The sequence below is a fragment of the Nerophis lumbriciformis genome, linkage group LG01 (assembly GCF_033978685.3).
Source record: "Nerophis lumbriciformis linkage group LG01, RoL_Nlum_v2.1, whole genome shotgun sequence".
NCBI lineage: Eukaryota > Metazoa > Chordata > Actinopteri > Syngnathiformes > Syngnathidae > Nerophis > Nerophis lumbriciformis.
The window spans coordinates 30116069-30130850 of NC_084548.2; the positions used below are offsets into that span (position 1 = coordinate 30116069).

The 14782-nt window shown below is 38.1% G+C and overlaps 1 protein-coding gene across 1 annotated transcript in view; it reads right to left on the minus strand.

Moving 5' to 3' along the window:
- The window catches only part of LOC133618606 (adenylate cyclase type 6-like), a 166032-nt gene that overhangs the window by 24069 nt on the left and 127181 nt on the right, over positions 1-14782 (minus strand). Inside the window, exons 10-14 of the mRNA XM_061979127.2 lie at positions 14626-14767; positions 7096-7224; positions 6972-7000; positions 6761-6908; positions 6579-6676 (exon numbers count right to left, since the gene is read on the minus strand). Coding sequence (XP_061835111.1) covers positions 6579-6676; positions 6761-6908; positions 6972-7000; positions 7096-7224; positions 14626-14767 — 546 coding nt within the window. The remainder of the gene's footprint in view (positions 1-6578; positions 6677-6760; positions 6909-6971; positions 7001-7095; positions 7225-14625; positions 14768-14782) is intronic.

Here is a 14782-nt window from a genome sequence, read left to right on the forward strand (position 1 = left end):
CAGTATATTTTGAGCGAGTGACTTACTACAGGATTAATATTAATTGTCTTCACTGATAGAGGCAAAGCTGCACCCATTAGGGCTGCTAAAGAAGCAGAACCACAAGAATGTGTCTCCAGCTTCACCCATGTAGGACTTTCCTTATGTAGATGGTAATATGTCCAGTATGACATGCAATGCAAGTTGGTGGCCCAGTAATACATGCAGAAATTTGGAAGGGCCATACCTCCATCATGTTTTGCTCTTTGTAAAAACTCCTTGCGCAGACGTGGCTGTTTGCCATTCCAAATATAAGATGAGATTATTGAGTCTAATTTTTTGAAAAATGTACCAGGGATAAATACAGGTAAACATTGAAAAAGATACAAATATTTTGGAAGCACAGTCATCTTAATTGCATTGACTCTGCCTATAAGTGAAATGAAAAGGGGAGTCCAATTAGCCAGATCTTGCTTGGTTTGTGTAAACAACTTCCCAAAGTTTTGCCTGAAGAGGTCTTTAAAATTCTTTGTAATAGTAACTCCGAGGTAATTAAAACTGTCTGTAGTGATCTTAAAGGGCAACCCAATGTTTTCTAGTATTGAGACGTCCATATTCAAGGGCAGTAGCTCACTTTTATTTAAATTCAATTTATAACCGGAGATTTCACCAAACTGTTGTAACAGGCTAAGAATTAATGGAATTGCAGATTCTGCGTTGGACACAAAGGAGAAGAGCGTCAGCATAAAGGGACAATTTATGTTCTATGTTTCCTCTATTTATGCCCATTATAGAGTGATTAGATCTAATGGCTAAAGCTAGGGGTTCGATAGCCAGGACAAAAAGAAGGGGACTGAGGGGGCATCCCTGGCGAGTTCCACGGTGTAAATCAAAAGGACTTGAATACAAATTATTAGTCAGAATCATAGCAGAAGGGCTGGAATATAACAGTTTTATCCATGTGATGAATGTTTCCCCAAATCCGAATTTTGCCAGCGTTTCAAAGAGGTAGTCCCATTCTACTCTATCGAATGCCTTCTCTGCATCCATGGAGAGAAGACATTCTGAAGCAGTTGACAAGGAGTGTACATTATGTTAAACAGGCGTCGGGTATTAAAAAAGGAGCGTCTATGCTTAACAAAACCTGTCTGGTCTGGGGATATTAAACTGGGTAAAATGTTTTCCAAACGGTAAGCTAATACTTTGGCCAATATTTTATAGTCTGTGTTTAACAAAGATATGGGACTATAGGATCCGCAGTCTAAGGGGTCCTTGCTCTTTTTTGCCAGTAATGTTATGCATGCCTGATTTAGGGTGGTTGGGAGAAATCCCGCTACTAGTGATTCTGAATACATGGCTGCCAAAATAGGAGCTAACTGTGTAGAGAATTTCACATAAAATTCACACGGCAGACCATCCAAACCAGGTCATTTTTTAGTTTGCAGAGACTTAATGGCCTCCAATATTTCTTGTTGTGTTACTGGCTTATCTAGATTTAAGACCTGATCTGGTGGCAAGGATGGGATACGTAGATCCTTAAAGAAGTCCTGTATGGCATTGGGATTGGAGGGACTGTTGGACGCATACAGTTTACAATAGTAATCTTTAAAAATATTATTTATTTCCTGTTGGTCTGTAGTGACCCTACCATCCTAAGAAAGCACCCCATTGATAATTTGTTTAGCTCTTGCCCCCTTCAATTGTCTGGACAGAATTTCCCCTGTCTTCTCACCATGTTCATACAGAACACTCCTATTCCTGAGCAGAAGGTTTTCAATGAAAAATTATGAAATAAGGTCATATTCTGCTTTAAGTTTCATACGCTCTTTATATAAGTCAAGAGATGGGATATTGTGCATATATTTGATCAATTTCAGCTATTTGCTTGTCCAGACTTAGTTGTTTTGCTTCAGAGTTCTTTCTCTTATTAGCCATAAAATATATTATCTGCCCTCTTAAGTAAGCCTTAAGGGCCTCCCAAACAGTTTCATAATATTGCACAATAACAAGATACCTTTATGATCAGTCTAATTTAAAACACAATTTTAAGTAGTAGAGTATAAGTACGGGGATCCGTGCCTCATCTCTCCATCACGTCGGGGGTCCTTGGCCTGGAAAAAAGTTAAGATCCCTCTTCTGAACTTCAATTTTCTACAATCATGCAACAAGATATCACTGCCATTGTTTTTGGTTATCACAAATAATTAAGTAAATATTTGGTTGTCACCTCGACTTATGATTTCAACGAAGGTTTTTCCTAATAATCAAATGCATATGCAATTGTGTAATAATATTAGGCAAATAAACATTTATGTTCATATATATTGACTATTAAAAATAACCTTTAGAGGACAGCCATAACTGCAGTGTTGCTCCCAAAGAAAAAAAGTTTGACACCCCAGGTATATTTTATCGTGACAACAACATGACTGCAAATTGTTAGTAGCTCATCTTGGACTGCTTTTGTATGTGTCCACACGCTTCCTATACGTACGGGTGCACGACACAGCGGTGAGTGACGGCCTGAACACCAGACTTTTTACTCTAGTAAATATAATTAGTAATTGAGAAAAATATAGACATTATAAAAAATATATGTTCTGTTAAACCACATATTTTAACGTAAGCTAGCCTGTGGTGTTCTTGTTGTATTTTTTTGTTTGAAAAATTTTATTTTGAGCAAATTTCAAACAGCCTTTTTAATTAACAAGAGTCTATCAGAGTGAAGCTGATACTTTTAGAAAATACAAAACAATATTTGTTGGATTTACTGTGTAAAATCTTTAAATGACCCCCACAGGATTCAAACCAGGATGTTACGGTTCAAACACCTGCTGCCTCTCACTCTGTTATGCGCTCCGCTGAGCGCGCCTCAAGACACGCCCACGGGCGTTCCTCTCCTCTCCCATCCTTCTGCAATCAACACACCTGACGCTGATGAGTCTCCTGCCTTCATAAGCCAGCGCGTCCTGCATTCCAGTGCCAGAACGTAGCTACTTGTACCTGTACAGTAAGTCTCTCGCTTCCTTGCTCATGTGCTTCCTCGCTCTTTGTGTTTCCCCTCCGTTGTGCTCATTGTGTCTTGCCTGTGTCATCATCCAGGAGCCCTTCGTCATCCCCTGGTTTTTAGCTGTGTGTCTCGTCTCCCTGGATCCCCTCTGGACTCTCTGCTGCCTTCCTGGATCTCGACCTCACGCCTGCCCCCGGACAACAACGCATTGTTCCAGCCCCTGACCTCCTGCCTGTCCCTGGACAGCCGAGCTAACCTTGCCCTTTCTGGACTTCCGCACCGATCTCTACACGCACCTTCAACACCACCTGGTAACACTCCTCATATAATCGCTACACAGTCACACTGTACACATTTGGATTAATCACACACTTCATTCATATATTTCAATAAACACGCTGCAAGCTAACGGCGTCTCGTTCTCGCCCTGTACTGTGACACAGGTTAATATAAGTTTAGTTTTACCTTGTTTCATGAATCAGTCAATCACCTGGAGGCTTGTCTAAATGAAATTAAACAATGGATGCCCAGCAACTTTTCACATCTTAACGCTAAGAAAAAGGAAAGGCTGATTATCGGTCCTGCTAGACACCGGCACCTATTTAATAATACCACCTTAACATTTAACAACTAAACAATTATACAAAGTGACTCGGTAAAGAATCTCGGTATCATCTTCGACCCAACTCTCTCCATTGAGTCACACATTAAGAGTGTTACTAAAACAGCCTTCTTTCATCACCGTAATATCGCTAGAATTCTTCCCCTTGTGTCCACCACCGACACTGAAATCATTATTCGTGTGTTCGTTATGTCTCGTCTCGATTACTGTAACGTATTATTTTCGGGTCTCCCTATGTCTAGCATTAAAAGATTACAGTTGGAACAAAATGCGGCTGCTAGACTTTTGACAAGAACAAGAAAGTTTGATCATATTACGCCTATACTGGCTCACCTGCACTGGCTTCCTGTGCACTTAAGATGAGACTTTAAGGTTTTACTACTTACGTATAAAATACTAAACGGTGGAGCATGCCGAATTACCCCTAAATCAATAGCGTTGGGAGAAAAGCCTTACTGTAATCAGATAACATTTTTCTGTAACACAGTAGTATGATGCATTACTGTTGATAGTGTCAGGAATCACATTATATCCACAAATCCAAAAACATCTTGTTACTTGCAACAATTTCCCCAGGAGGACCTAGACACAAATCAAACACACATTTTCCAGGCTTCCTCACAACATGTGACATAAACAAGAAGATATTGAGCAGGCGACACGACAACGTGTAAAGTGCTGCCAACACTACATCCAATTTCTCAAAGCACCTGCGACGCCAACACGCTGATATGAAGCTAACGGCTGAGCCATGGTCCCTGAGGCTATTATTGTGCATGTAATCCAAAAGTAATGTAAATAGTACTGTAACTACTTAGCGTTAACTATGTAAACTAAGGCATTCATTTAAAAACAAAGTAGGTAGGAATGTGTAGTGGATTACTTTTGTTGAGTAACAACTACAAAAATGTCTAAAGATTATGAAATGTTAAGAAGGAAGGCGTCTGTGTATGCAAGCACTCTTCTAATGACCATATTTGGGCATGATGCTTTCATGACCTATTTGGTCATGCAAACACCACTCCATCTTTTGTTATAAGTTTCTCTGAAAAAAAATGTGTTGATTAAATTTGTAGTCAATGAATACAATGTCGGTTGCTATTGTGGGATGGGGTAAAAGTAGGCTATACCATACAGTATATGGAGGTGTGTATGCACTGCAGTCTCTGTACATTCTGCATATCAACCACGAATGAGAAAAGCTTAATCTAAAATAATAAATATGTTTAGAAGGCTGTTAGGATCTCTTCTTTATAGATTTACACTTTACTAATGTCATTAACGTAAATATAGGGTTGTACACACACGTGTACTAAAAATGTGTGCACTGGGAAGGGGCGATGTGGTCTAAAATCCATATATTGCAGCCTCCTGCAATAACGATATATATATCATGGTACATAATTTGGCATATAAATGATTGACTTATTTAATAATCATTTACTTACTCATATTTATGCATTTACTTTTTGTATTCACTTTTGTGTTACTGCTTGAATAAAAAAAATATATGCTATGAAACGAAAAGGAGTAGGATTAAATAAGCTCTGCTTCCTCCTTTCCTTTTCAGGAATGCTGGAGGGAGAAACTGGAAATATGTTATGTATCATATTTTAATTGTATGCATGTTCGAAATAAACAAACACCATAACCATAACTCCAATAAACCCATTTCAAAATGGGTTACAAAGGCTCCTAATTTGCCTGCTGCAGTGACATATTGCATAATTTCTATTTAAAATCCATCCATTTTAATTTTTCTGAGGGAACTCTCCTGAAGGAATCAATAAAGTACTATCTATCTATCCATCCATTTTTCTACCACTTCTCTGGGTCCCTGTTGGGCTGGTACCTATCCCAGCTGCAATCGGGCGGAAGGAAGGGTAAACCCTGGACAAGTCGCCACCTCATCGCAGAGCCGACATAGATAGACAATACAACATTCACACACTCGGGTCATATTCAGTGTCGTCAATCAGCCTATCCTCAGGTGCATTAATTTTTTTTCAAAACTATTATTACTCTACTTGTTAATTAACTGTTAAAATGTAATAAGCACTTATTCTTCTGTTGTTTGGATACCTTACATTAGTTTTAAGCGATACTACAAATCAAAGTATCGATCCAATACCAAGTCGTTACAGGGGCAGTATTGGTTATACCAATGCTGATACTGAGCCTTCAAAGATCATTGAATGATAATATGATTATTATCAACACATGATGACTGTGTAACAATATCAATTCAATATTCAAATTATTTCCTACTGTAATGCAGCTGAAAATGTCTCCAGGCACCCCCGCGACCCCAAGAGAGACAAGCGCTAGAAAATCAATGGATGGATGGATGTAGTATTGGCTCTGATTTAACCCTTTGATTTCTGCACTTATTTCCTGAGTTTAGAAACAATAACAGAAACGATAAAAGATTTGTAAATCATTAAACATATATTTGTTTGTATTGAAGAGATCTATCTTAGCGGTTAAAATTCTTCGTCCTCCAGTGATGATATTTGTAGAATATAACAGTTGATTTGCCGCCTTGGAAGTGAGAATTGCTGACATTAAAGTGACTTAAGTTTGCACTGTGGAGTGATATCAGCTGATAGTTTGCTAGCGAGGACTTTACATTTCATTGAGAACACCTTTGTTCGCTAGTCTCTGCCAGATTTTTGGGACACAGCTAGAATGTATTGTATTTTTACGATATAACTACATTATTTAAAGCTCTATTGTTGTATATCATTCATATTGTATATTGTTTATAATGTGAAACCCTAGTGTGCACTAAAATATAGAAATAGCAGAGTATAGGTTTAATTACAGCTAGTCTCTTAGCCTCTATTCCTGCTTGTCCTTTTGAACCCCAGGAGATTAAACACAGTTGCTAAATATCAGTACAGTCTTTTTTCAGAATGAGCCATTTGGCATACAGTACATAGTGGAGGATGTATGTCAGCTACTCACTGTGGAAAGATGACAATCTGTATGAAGGATATGAAGCAGAAAACTAGTAGAGTGCAAGCAACATAGCCTCCAAAACGATCATCCACCTTCTTGGAATACTATAAAAGTGAACAAACAGAGTTACATTGGAGGGTGTGAGTATAAATGAGTGGCCAGTGATAATCAAAATAAAAGTGTCAAACCTTCTTCTCCAAGCCTGACGTCTGGAAGGTGAGCAGAAACTTTTTAACATGGTCTTTTCTTAGCTGGTCGATGCTGCGAGCATCGATGGCTCGTCCTAGGAATTCATCTACTTCATCCTCTGGGTTTATAGTTTCCTGAACGCACCGACTGAAAAAAAGAACATGAATTATAATCTTAGCAGTTTACACTTCCACCGTATATGACACTTACTTGTCTTTACTGGAGGTTTCATCAATGCCCTGAAGAAGACAGAGAACATCGCTCAAAAAAAAAACTTTCCAAAAGCATAGACAAGCTTTGTCCATTTAAAAGCACCTGTTAGTGGAAAACTCACCATTTGTCTGAAGACTTTGGAGTCTTTTGTCCTAGCGAAAGTCCTGTCAGGGACCCAGCGTGGCATCAGTCCCTCATTGGAGTTGGCTCTCGTCCGCTGCATCTTCGCCATCATCGCCTTTTCTTCCTTCTGCTCACAGAAGGAAAACATAATGGCTTAACCAACTGTTCCCAGGCAGAGAACACTGCAAGTGGCAAACGGCAGTGGAAGAGGTGTTTTGCCATCTCTTATTTTACTCTAGCCATACAGGCATTGGTTCAAGATCTAAAATACTTGATGGACATCTGCAAGGGAAGACTTACAATTAGGCAAACACTGTCTACCAAAAAAACTAAAAAGTTAAAAAAAATATATAAAACAATTATTTATTGGTCTTAATTTGTGCGCTTCAAAGTACAGTAAAAGGAAAATATGATGATTTTGGTAACAGCGGAAAATTTTAGCATTCATGTACATGTACGAGACAGTCTGCAACACAACAAGAGGATAGCCTGTTTTGCAGGTTTCCCTGATTTTATAAAATCCCCTGACGAGCAGGGAAACCTGCAAAACAGGCTTGTAGGGATGATATAGCCTCTTGTGCTTTTTCCCGACCTAACATATATTCCGCTCTACCCCGGTATTAAGCACTGTATAACGGATAAACCACAGAAACCTTGACTATATATATATATATATATATATATATATATATATATATATATATATATATATATATATATGTGTATAAGGGACAAGCGGTAAAAAATGGATGTGTATATATATACACATATATATATATATATATATATATATATATATATATATATGTATATATATATATATACATCTTATAGATGGTTTGATTTCAAACTTTCAAGACTTATGAGTATCCCAAATACACAAAAACTGGTAGAAATGAATAGCAACAGCGGCAGATTTTAGCATGCATGTGCATGTACACTATAATGGAAAAGATATTTGGCCACCCATCCAAATGATCAGAATCTGGTGTCCTAATCACTTGGCCCGGCCACAGGTGTATAAATCATCCACTCGTGAATTTTCCTCGCTCCTAAATATTCTAAAGTCAACTGTCGGCTTTATTATAAAAAAATGGAAGAGTTTTGGAACAACAGAAACTCAGCCACGAAGTGGTAGGCCACGTAAACTGACAGAGAGGGGTCAGCGGATGCTGAAGCGCATAGTGCAAAGACTTTCTGCACAGTCAGTTGCTACAGAGCTCCAAACTTCATGTGACATTCCAATTAGCCCACGTACAGTACACAGAGAGCTTCATGGAATGGGTTTCCATGGCCAATCAGCTGCATCTAAGCCATACATCACCAAGTCCAATGCAAAGCGTCGGATGCAGTGGTGTAAAGCACGTCGCCACTGGACTCTAGAGCAGTGGAGACGTCTTCTCTGGAGTGATGAATCACGCTTTTCCATCTGGCAAGCTGATGGACGAGTCTGGCTTTGGAGGTTGCCAGAAGAACGGTACATTTTTGACTGCATTGTGCCGAGTGTTACATTTGGTGGAGGAGGAATTATGGTGTGTTTTTTTTTTTCCAGGAGTTGGGCTTGGCCCTTTAGTTTCAGTGAAAGGAACTTTGAATTCTCCAGGATACTAAAACATTTTGGACAATTCCATGCTCCCAACCTTGTGGGAACAGTTTGGATTGGGCACTACAAGTTCATACGTGAGTCAAGGCAGGTGGCCAAATACTTTTGGCAATATATTGTATGAGTCAGTCTGCCCCACAACAGAAGGATAGCAAAAAAAAAAAAATACATTCATAAATATGTGTGTGTATATATATATATATATATATATATATATATATATATATATATATATATATATATATATATATATATATATATATATATATATATGCAGATATCCGCTGATGTAACGAAGGCAAAATACTTCACTCAAGTCTCAAATTCCACACAGATCGTTTGAAGCAAATTTGGAAGAAGGCAATATTTTTTTTATAAATATCTTATAAATGGTTTGATTTCTATGACTTATAAGTATTCCAAATACACAAAAACAGATGATTTTGGATAATAGGTCCTGTTTAAAACATTTCCTAAATATTATGTATTGGATATGCCTTGGTGTCAATTTTGCATACAGTATATATTTTGCTCCACAGTCACTTTTGTAACCCGTTTTTTTAGTCTGTCCGCAAGACGTTCGTTTCTGAAAGCATTCCTAGATTGCCAATGTAAACATGCTCTACCCTCTCCAATAGTATCATCATTTATCTTTTGAAAATTGACAATTATTAAATTTATATCTTGAAGTCATTGCCACAATTTTTTTGTAGACACAATCAAAAAAAAACTTGATAAACATTATATAGTCACCTAGTCACAACATTAGGACCTGTATACTCTCCGATCAGAGTGGATAAAAAAGCTGCTTCTAGTATTTGTGCCACTGCATGTCGCACGCTGGTGTTGTTATGCACATGCCAAAGTTAGATACAAATAATACTTCATCCTACCTTTTTTCTGTCTCCTTATAGCCTGAAGCAGAGAGGGAGGAGCATGAAAGCGCTCCAAATGATAAAATATTGTAACCGAGGGTCTAGTAACAACAGTCTGTGGGTCTGATCTTTTAAAGGTTTGCATGTATTAACACATGTGCAAACTTGATAGCACACACAAAGGTGATCTACTAATCTTTTGCGCAGACGATTGGGTCTCTTAAGTAAGCAAAACAAGGAGCACAATCCATTTAGCATGTCTGTCTTGATGAATATGCAGAATATATGCTGATCCTCAGAACACACACAATACTAGGAGGAGAAAATCAAAATGTTATTATTTAGCATACGCAGTGTGATTTATCGGGACTAAAACTGTTCTGCATCTTTATTTAGCACGTCTGAAATGTTAGTTCAAAGTGGCAGCTGTGACAAAAGAAGTCGATTGCGCGCCGTCTTACGCATGCTTGTCAATATACATGGACTGTCAAAAATAAAAATATCAAACATATTGTCTATTTAGCAATATCGTTTTCAAATTTCATAACTGCTGTATAACTTAAAGGGGAACTGCACTTTGTATTTTTTATTTCTTCTATCGTGCACAATCATTATGAAAGACATGTTGACAAAGTTTTTTTTTTCTTTGTGCGTTCTAACTTGTAAATAAAAGTAATTAAAAGTCCGCTTACAATGGAGCCGATGGAAGCTCCTCTTTTTCACCCATAAAATCCAATAAATACCCATTCAAAAAGCGCCAAAAATACTCCATTTACATTTCTGGATTTATAATATTAACCAAGTATTAGTAATATTGTTATTATAACACAGACAAACTAGTTATAGCGGCGCCGTGATCACTTCCGTGTGTCCCTACGTGTACATCATCAAGTGGTCTGCTGCTTCCTCGCTCCCTGTAAGTTTATTCTAGATCAGAACTCATGCATCTCACCTGGACATGAGATGTCTGAGTAGGTATTCCGACAAGTTGGTTCACTTTAACAGCCATTTAGGACCCGAAACTAGTGAGGACTATGCGTGTTCCCCCCACACCCCACCCCCCACCCCTTTTCTTCGTGAGGTATATGATACGTTCTTCTCCTAAATTAAGTTAAAGTACCAATGATTGTCACACACACACGAGGTGTGGCGAAATTATTCTCTGCATTTGACCCATCACCCTTGATCACCGCCTGGGAGGTGAGGGGAGCAGTGAGCAGCAGCGGTGGCCGTGCCCGGGAATCGTTTTTTGGTGATTTAAAATTAACATCCGAGCAGTCGGCATCCTATTGACAGCAGACATTATACAGTAAGTGATGTTTTACTATGTTTGTTGGATCTCATGAAGTCTGCAGTGAGTAATAATCAGTGATGAATAAAAAAAAAAAAGCAAACGTTGTGATGCGTTTTTTTAAATTAATGTGCCGCGTATGCTTAAAATGATCAAAATACATACATATTAAATGTTATTATAAATGTACCTGTTACTGCATTACATATATACTTACATTATGTATATAAAACCTCAATAGAGGTGTTGAGATGTTTTTTCGAGGGCTTTATAGGCGGAATTGCACGGCTACCATAGGATTTATTGTAAGCGAACTTTTGATTTATTTAATATTCAGAATGCAAAAAAACCCAAAAAAACATCCATCGTCTTTCATAATGGTGTGAACGATAGGCAAAATTCCCCAAAAAGTGCAGCTCCCCTTTAAGGGGCTGATTAAAACACATTCTATTAATGCGTTCTGGTGTCTTCCGGCCTTTTTCTTTTAACAATTACATTTGTTTTTTCATATACTTATAAAATTTCTTGCAAGATAAATGTTTTTGCGTCCGAAGCTCACGCTCGCAGTTAGTGCAAGCATCTCCCAGAGCACACCTTCTGCGAGCTAAAAAAGTGGGTTCAATTGAAGATGCACTTCAGGACTGCTTCTAAAATGGCCAGAAAAAAAATGGGTGCTTATCTGTTGCATGTCCTAAAACATAGCAAAATGCCACAGGTAAGATCATGATAACATGATTGTGCAGTAAATAATTGTGCCCATGGTGAAAATGCTTAGTATGCAGAGTCCACTTTTGCCCTAAATAAAACAAATCATAAAAATAAAATATACTCTGTCTGTAAGCAGAATTTTGCACTTGAATTAAAAACACAACCAAAAAGCAATAGAATAGGTTCTGTTTCTGTTAGGTAAGGGGGTGGCGGACCCTCAAATATACACAACCAAAACAATAAAAATAACTCAATAAAGTTATTGTGACCAAAACGATCACGGTTATCATTATTATTGTGGTATTGTTTAATGTGCTCAAAAAGTAATTATACACATGCTAAAATCTTTTCAATAAATTGTATTTTTTTAATAACAAAAATAAATGGCCAAACAATACACTGTACTTTCTTGGCAGGGAAAACATCAAATTTTGTTCTGGCTTCATAAGAGCCATATTATTTTTATTTGTGTGTTTAAGTGTGTTTATCTTCTTCCATTTTATTTTGTAAATGTTTAAGAATGTTTAAAATATAATAATTGTGTGATTAGTTATTTCACTTCCGGTTTATGTGACATCACTCAAGTTCACTTCCTGTTGAACTGAGTCCGTGCCCGTCTATTTCAACTTGACACTGAGGAGTTTATATCGCTTTTGTGCAAAAACAGCACAGCCTTTCTGTTTAATGTGAACACTGTAGCTCAGTTATTTAGACAGTAATATGGTTATAAAAGTTTAGATTTGAGAATGACGTTTCCTAATGGGAAAAGATGTTAATGTTTCTTGTTTACATGCTAGCACGCTAACGCTAGTTGGTCTCCATAGTTTTAGGTGTTTAGCGGTTACCGGTACTACCTTGTGGCCTTGTGGTTAGAGTGTACGCCCTGAGATCGGTAGATCGTGAGTTCAAACCCCGGCAGAGTCATACCAAAGACTATAAAAATGGGACCCATTACCTCACTGTTTGGCACTCAGCATCAAGGGTTGTAATTGGGGGTTAAATCACCAAAATGATTACCGAGCGTGGCCACCGCTGCTGCTCACTGCTCCCCTCACCTCCCAGGGGGTGAACAAGGGGATGGGTCAAATGCAGAGGTTAATTTCCCCATGTTAAACCCATGTGACTAAATACACCCCTGGACATGAAATATGATTAAGCATCCAGGAATCATTGTACTTCACAAATGATGACTTTCCTGGTGTTATTGTCAATATAGATTCAAATCATATACAGTATCTTCAATGTAATGTCCCAAATTTCCATCTTCTTACTGGCTTTATTCAGCTAATTGGCTTAGTATAAAGACAAGAGAGGTTTCTCTAAAGGTTAACAAATAGCCTAGTAGGGATCTGTAATCGCCAACTATTGTCTGATAACATTGTGGCAAGAAGCAATATATGCAAACAGTGGTGTAGGCTGTGACAATAACAGGCCGGCAGATGACAATGAATGCAAAGGCCTTAAGTTAACTTGTGGTGCGACATTTAATTTTGATGAGTGCTTCAGTCAACCTACACAATAAAGTGTGTGGCATAGTTGCCAACCCTCCCGGATTTTCTGGGAGACTCACGAAATACAGCGCCTCTCCCGAAAACCTCCCGGGACAAATTTTCTCCCGAAAATCTCCCGAAATTCAGACGGACATGAGTGACGTGTCGACAGCCTGTTTTCACGTCCGCTTTCCCACAATATAAACAGCGTACCTGCCCAATCACGTTATAACTGTAGAATGATCGAGGGCGAGTTCTTGGTTTCTTATGTGGGTTTATTGTTAGGCAGTTTCATTAACGTCCTCCCAGCGCAGCAACAACACACAACAACAGCAGTCACGTTTTTGTCTACCGTAAAGCAGTTCGTCTGCCGTAAACAGCAATGTTGTGACACTCTTAAACAGGACAATACTGCCATCTACTGTACATGCATATGTGACAATAACATCTAGGGCTTTTAGAGAGTGCAGTGCACAACTGCGCACACAACAAGGTGACGAAGCAGAATGCATCATCAGAGAGGGTGTTCAGCATGGTTAGAAAAATAGTGACAGAGAATAGAACAAGGATGGACAATTCAACCCTTAACAATGAGTAGATGAGTGTTATGTGTGTGTATATGTGTAAATAAATGAACACTGAAATTTAAGTATTTCTCTTATTATATATATATATATATATATATATATATATATATATATATATATATATATATATATATATATACATATACAGCTAGAATTCACTGAAAGTATTTCTTATTATATATATATATATATATATATATATATATATATATATATATATATATATATATATATATATATGAAATACTTGACTTGGTGAATTCTAGCTGTAAATATACTCCTCCCTTCTTACCACGCCCCCAACCACGCCCCCCCCACACACCTCCCGAAATCGGAGGTCTCAAGGTTGGCAAGTATGGTGTGTAGTACATAGAGGATGATGTAAGATGACCACACTGTTTTATGTTATTATTCTGGGGGGCGGGAAGATAAAATAAATAGCAAATGTGAAAATATCATGAAGCTTGTCCATCTGTAAATGAGCAGGATACTTACTAGTTCATGGGAAATGATGTATGATGTTGCAAATAAACAGCAGGACTTTCAATGGCAACAAAAATGTATCATTGCCTTTTCAAATGAAGTTACCGCATTTTCCGCACTATAAGGCGCACTGGATTATAAGGTGCACCTTCAATGAATGGCCTATTTTAAAACTTTGTTCATATATAAGGCGCACCGCATTATAAGGCGCACCGCATTATAAGGCGCATAGAATAGACGCTACAGTAGAGGCTGGGGTTACTTTATGCATCCCGTAGTTGCGAGACCTGTTGTGGCTCAATATTGGTCCATATATAAGGCGCACCGGATTATAAGGCGCACTGTCAGCTTTTGAGAAAATTGGAGGTTTTTAGGTGCGCCTTATAGTGCGGAAAATACGGTAATTTAAAGCCTCACCATAAAGCGCATTGCATTATTGCATGACTTTTTATTTCATTCTTATTGAACTGTGTTTACTATAGTTCACTGACCCGCTTTTGGCTACATCCGAGGACCAAGAAGGTTTCAATGCTGTTATCCTTCAGATAGGCATTTCTCTCTCCTCCAAAGCCAGGCTCCACTTCGTAGTCGCCATTGAGATACTGCAGAGTGGCCTTCGTGATGTGGATCCGCCTGGAGTGGAAAAAT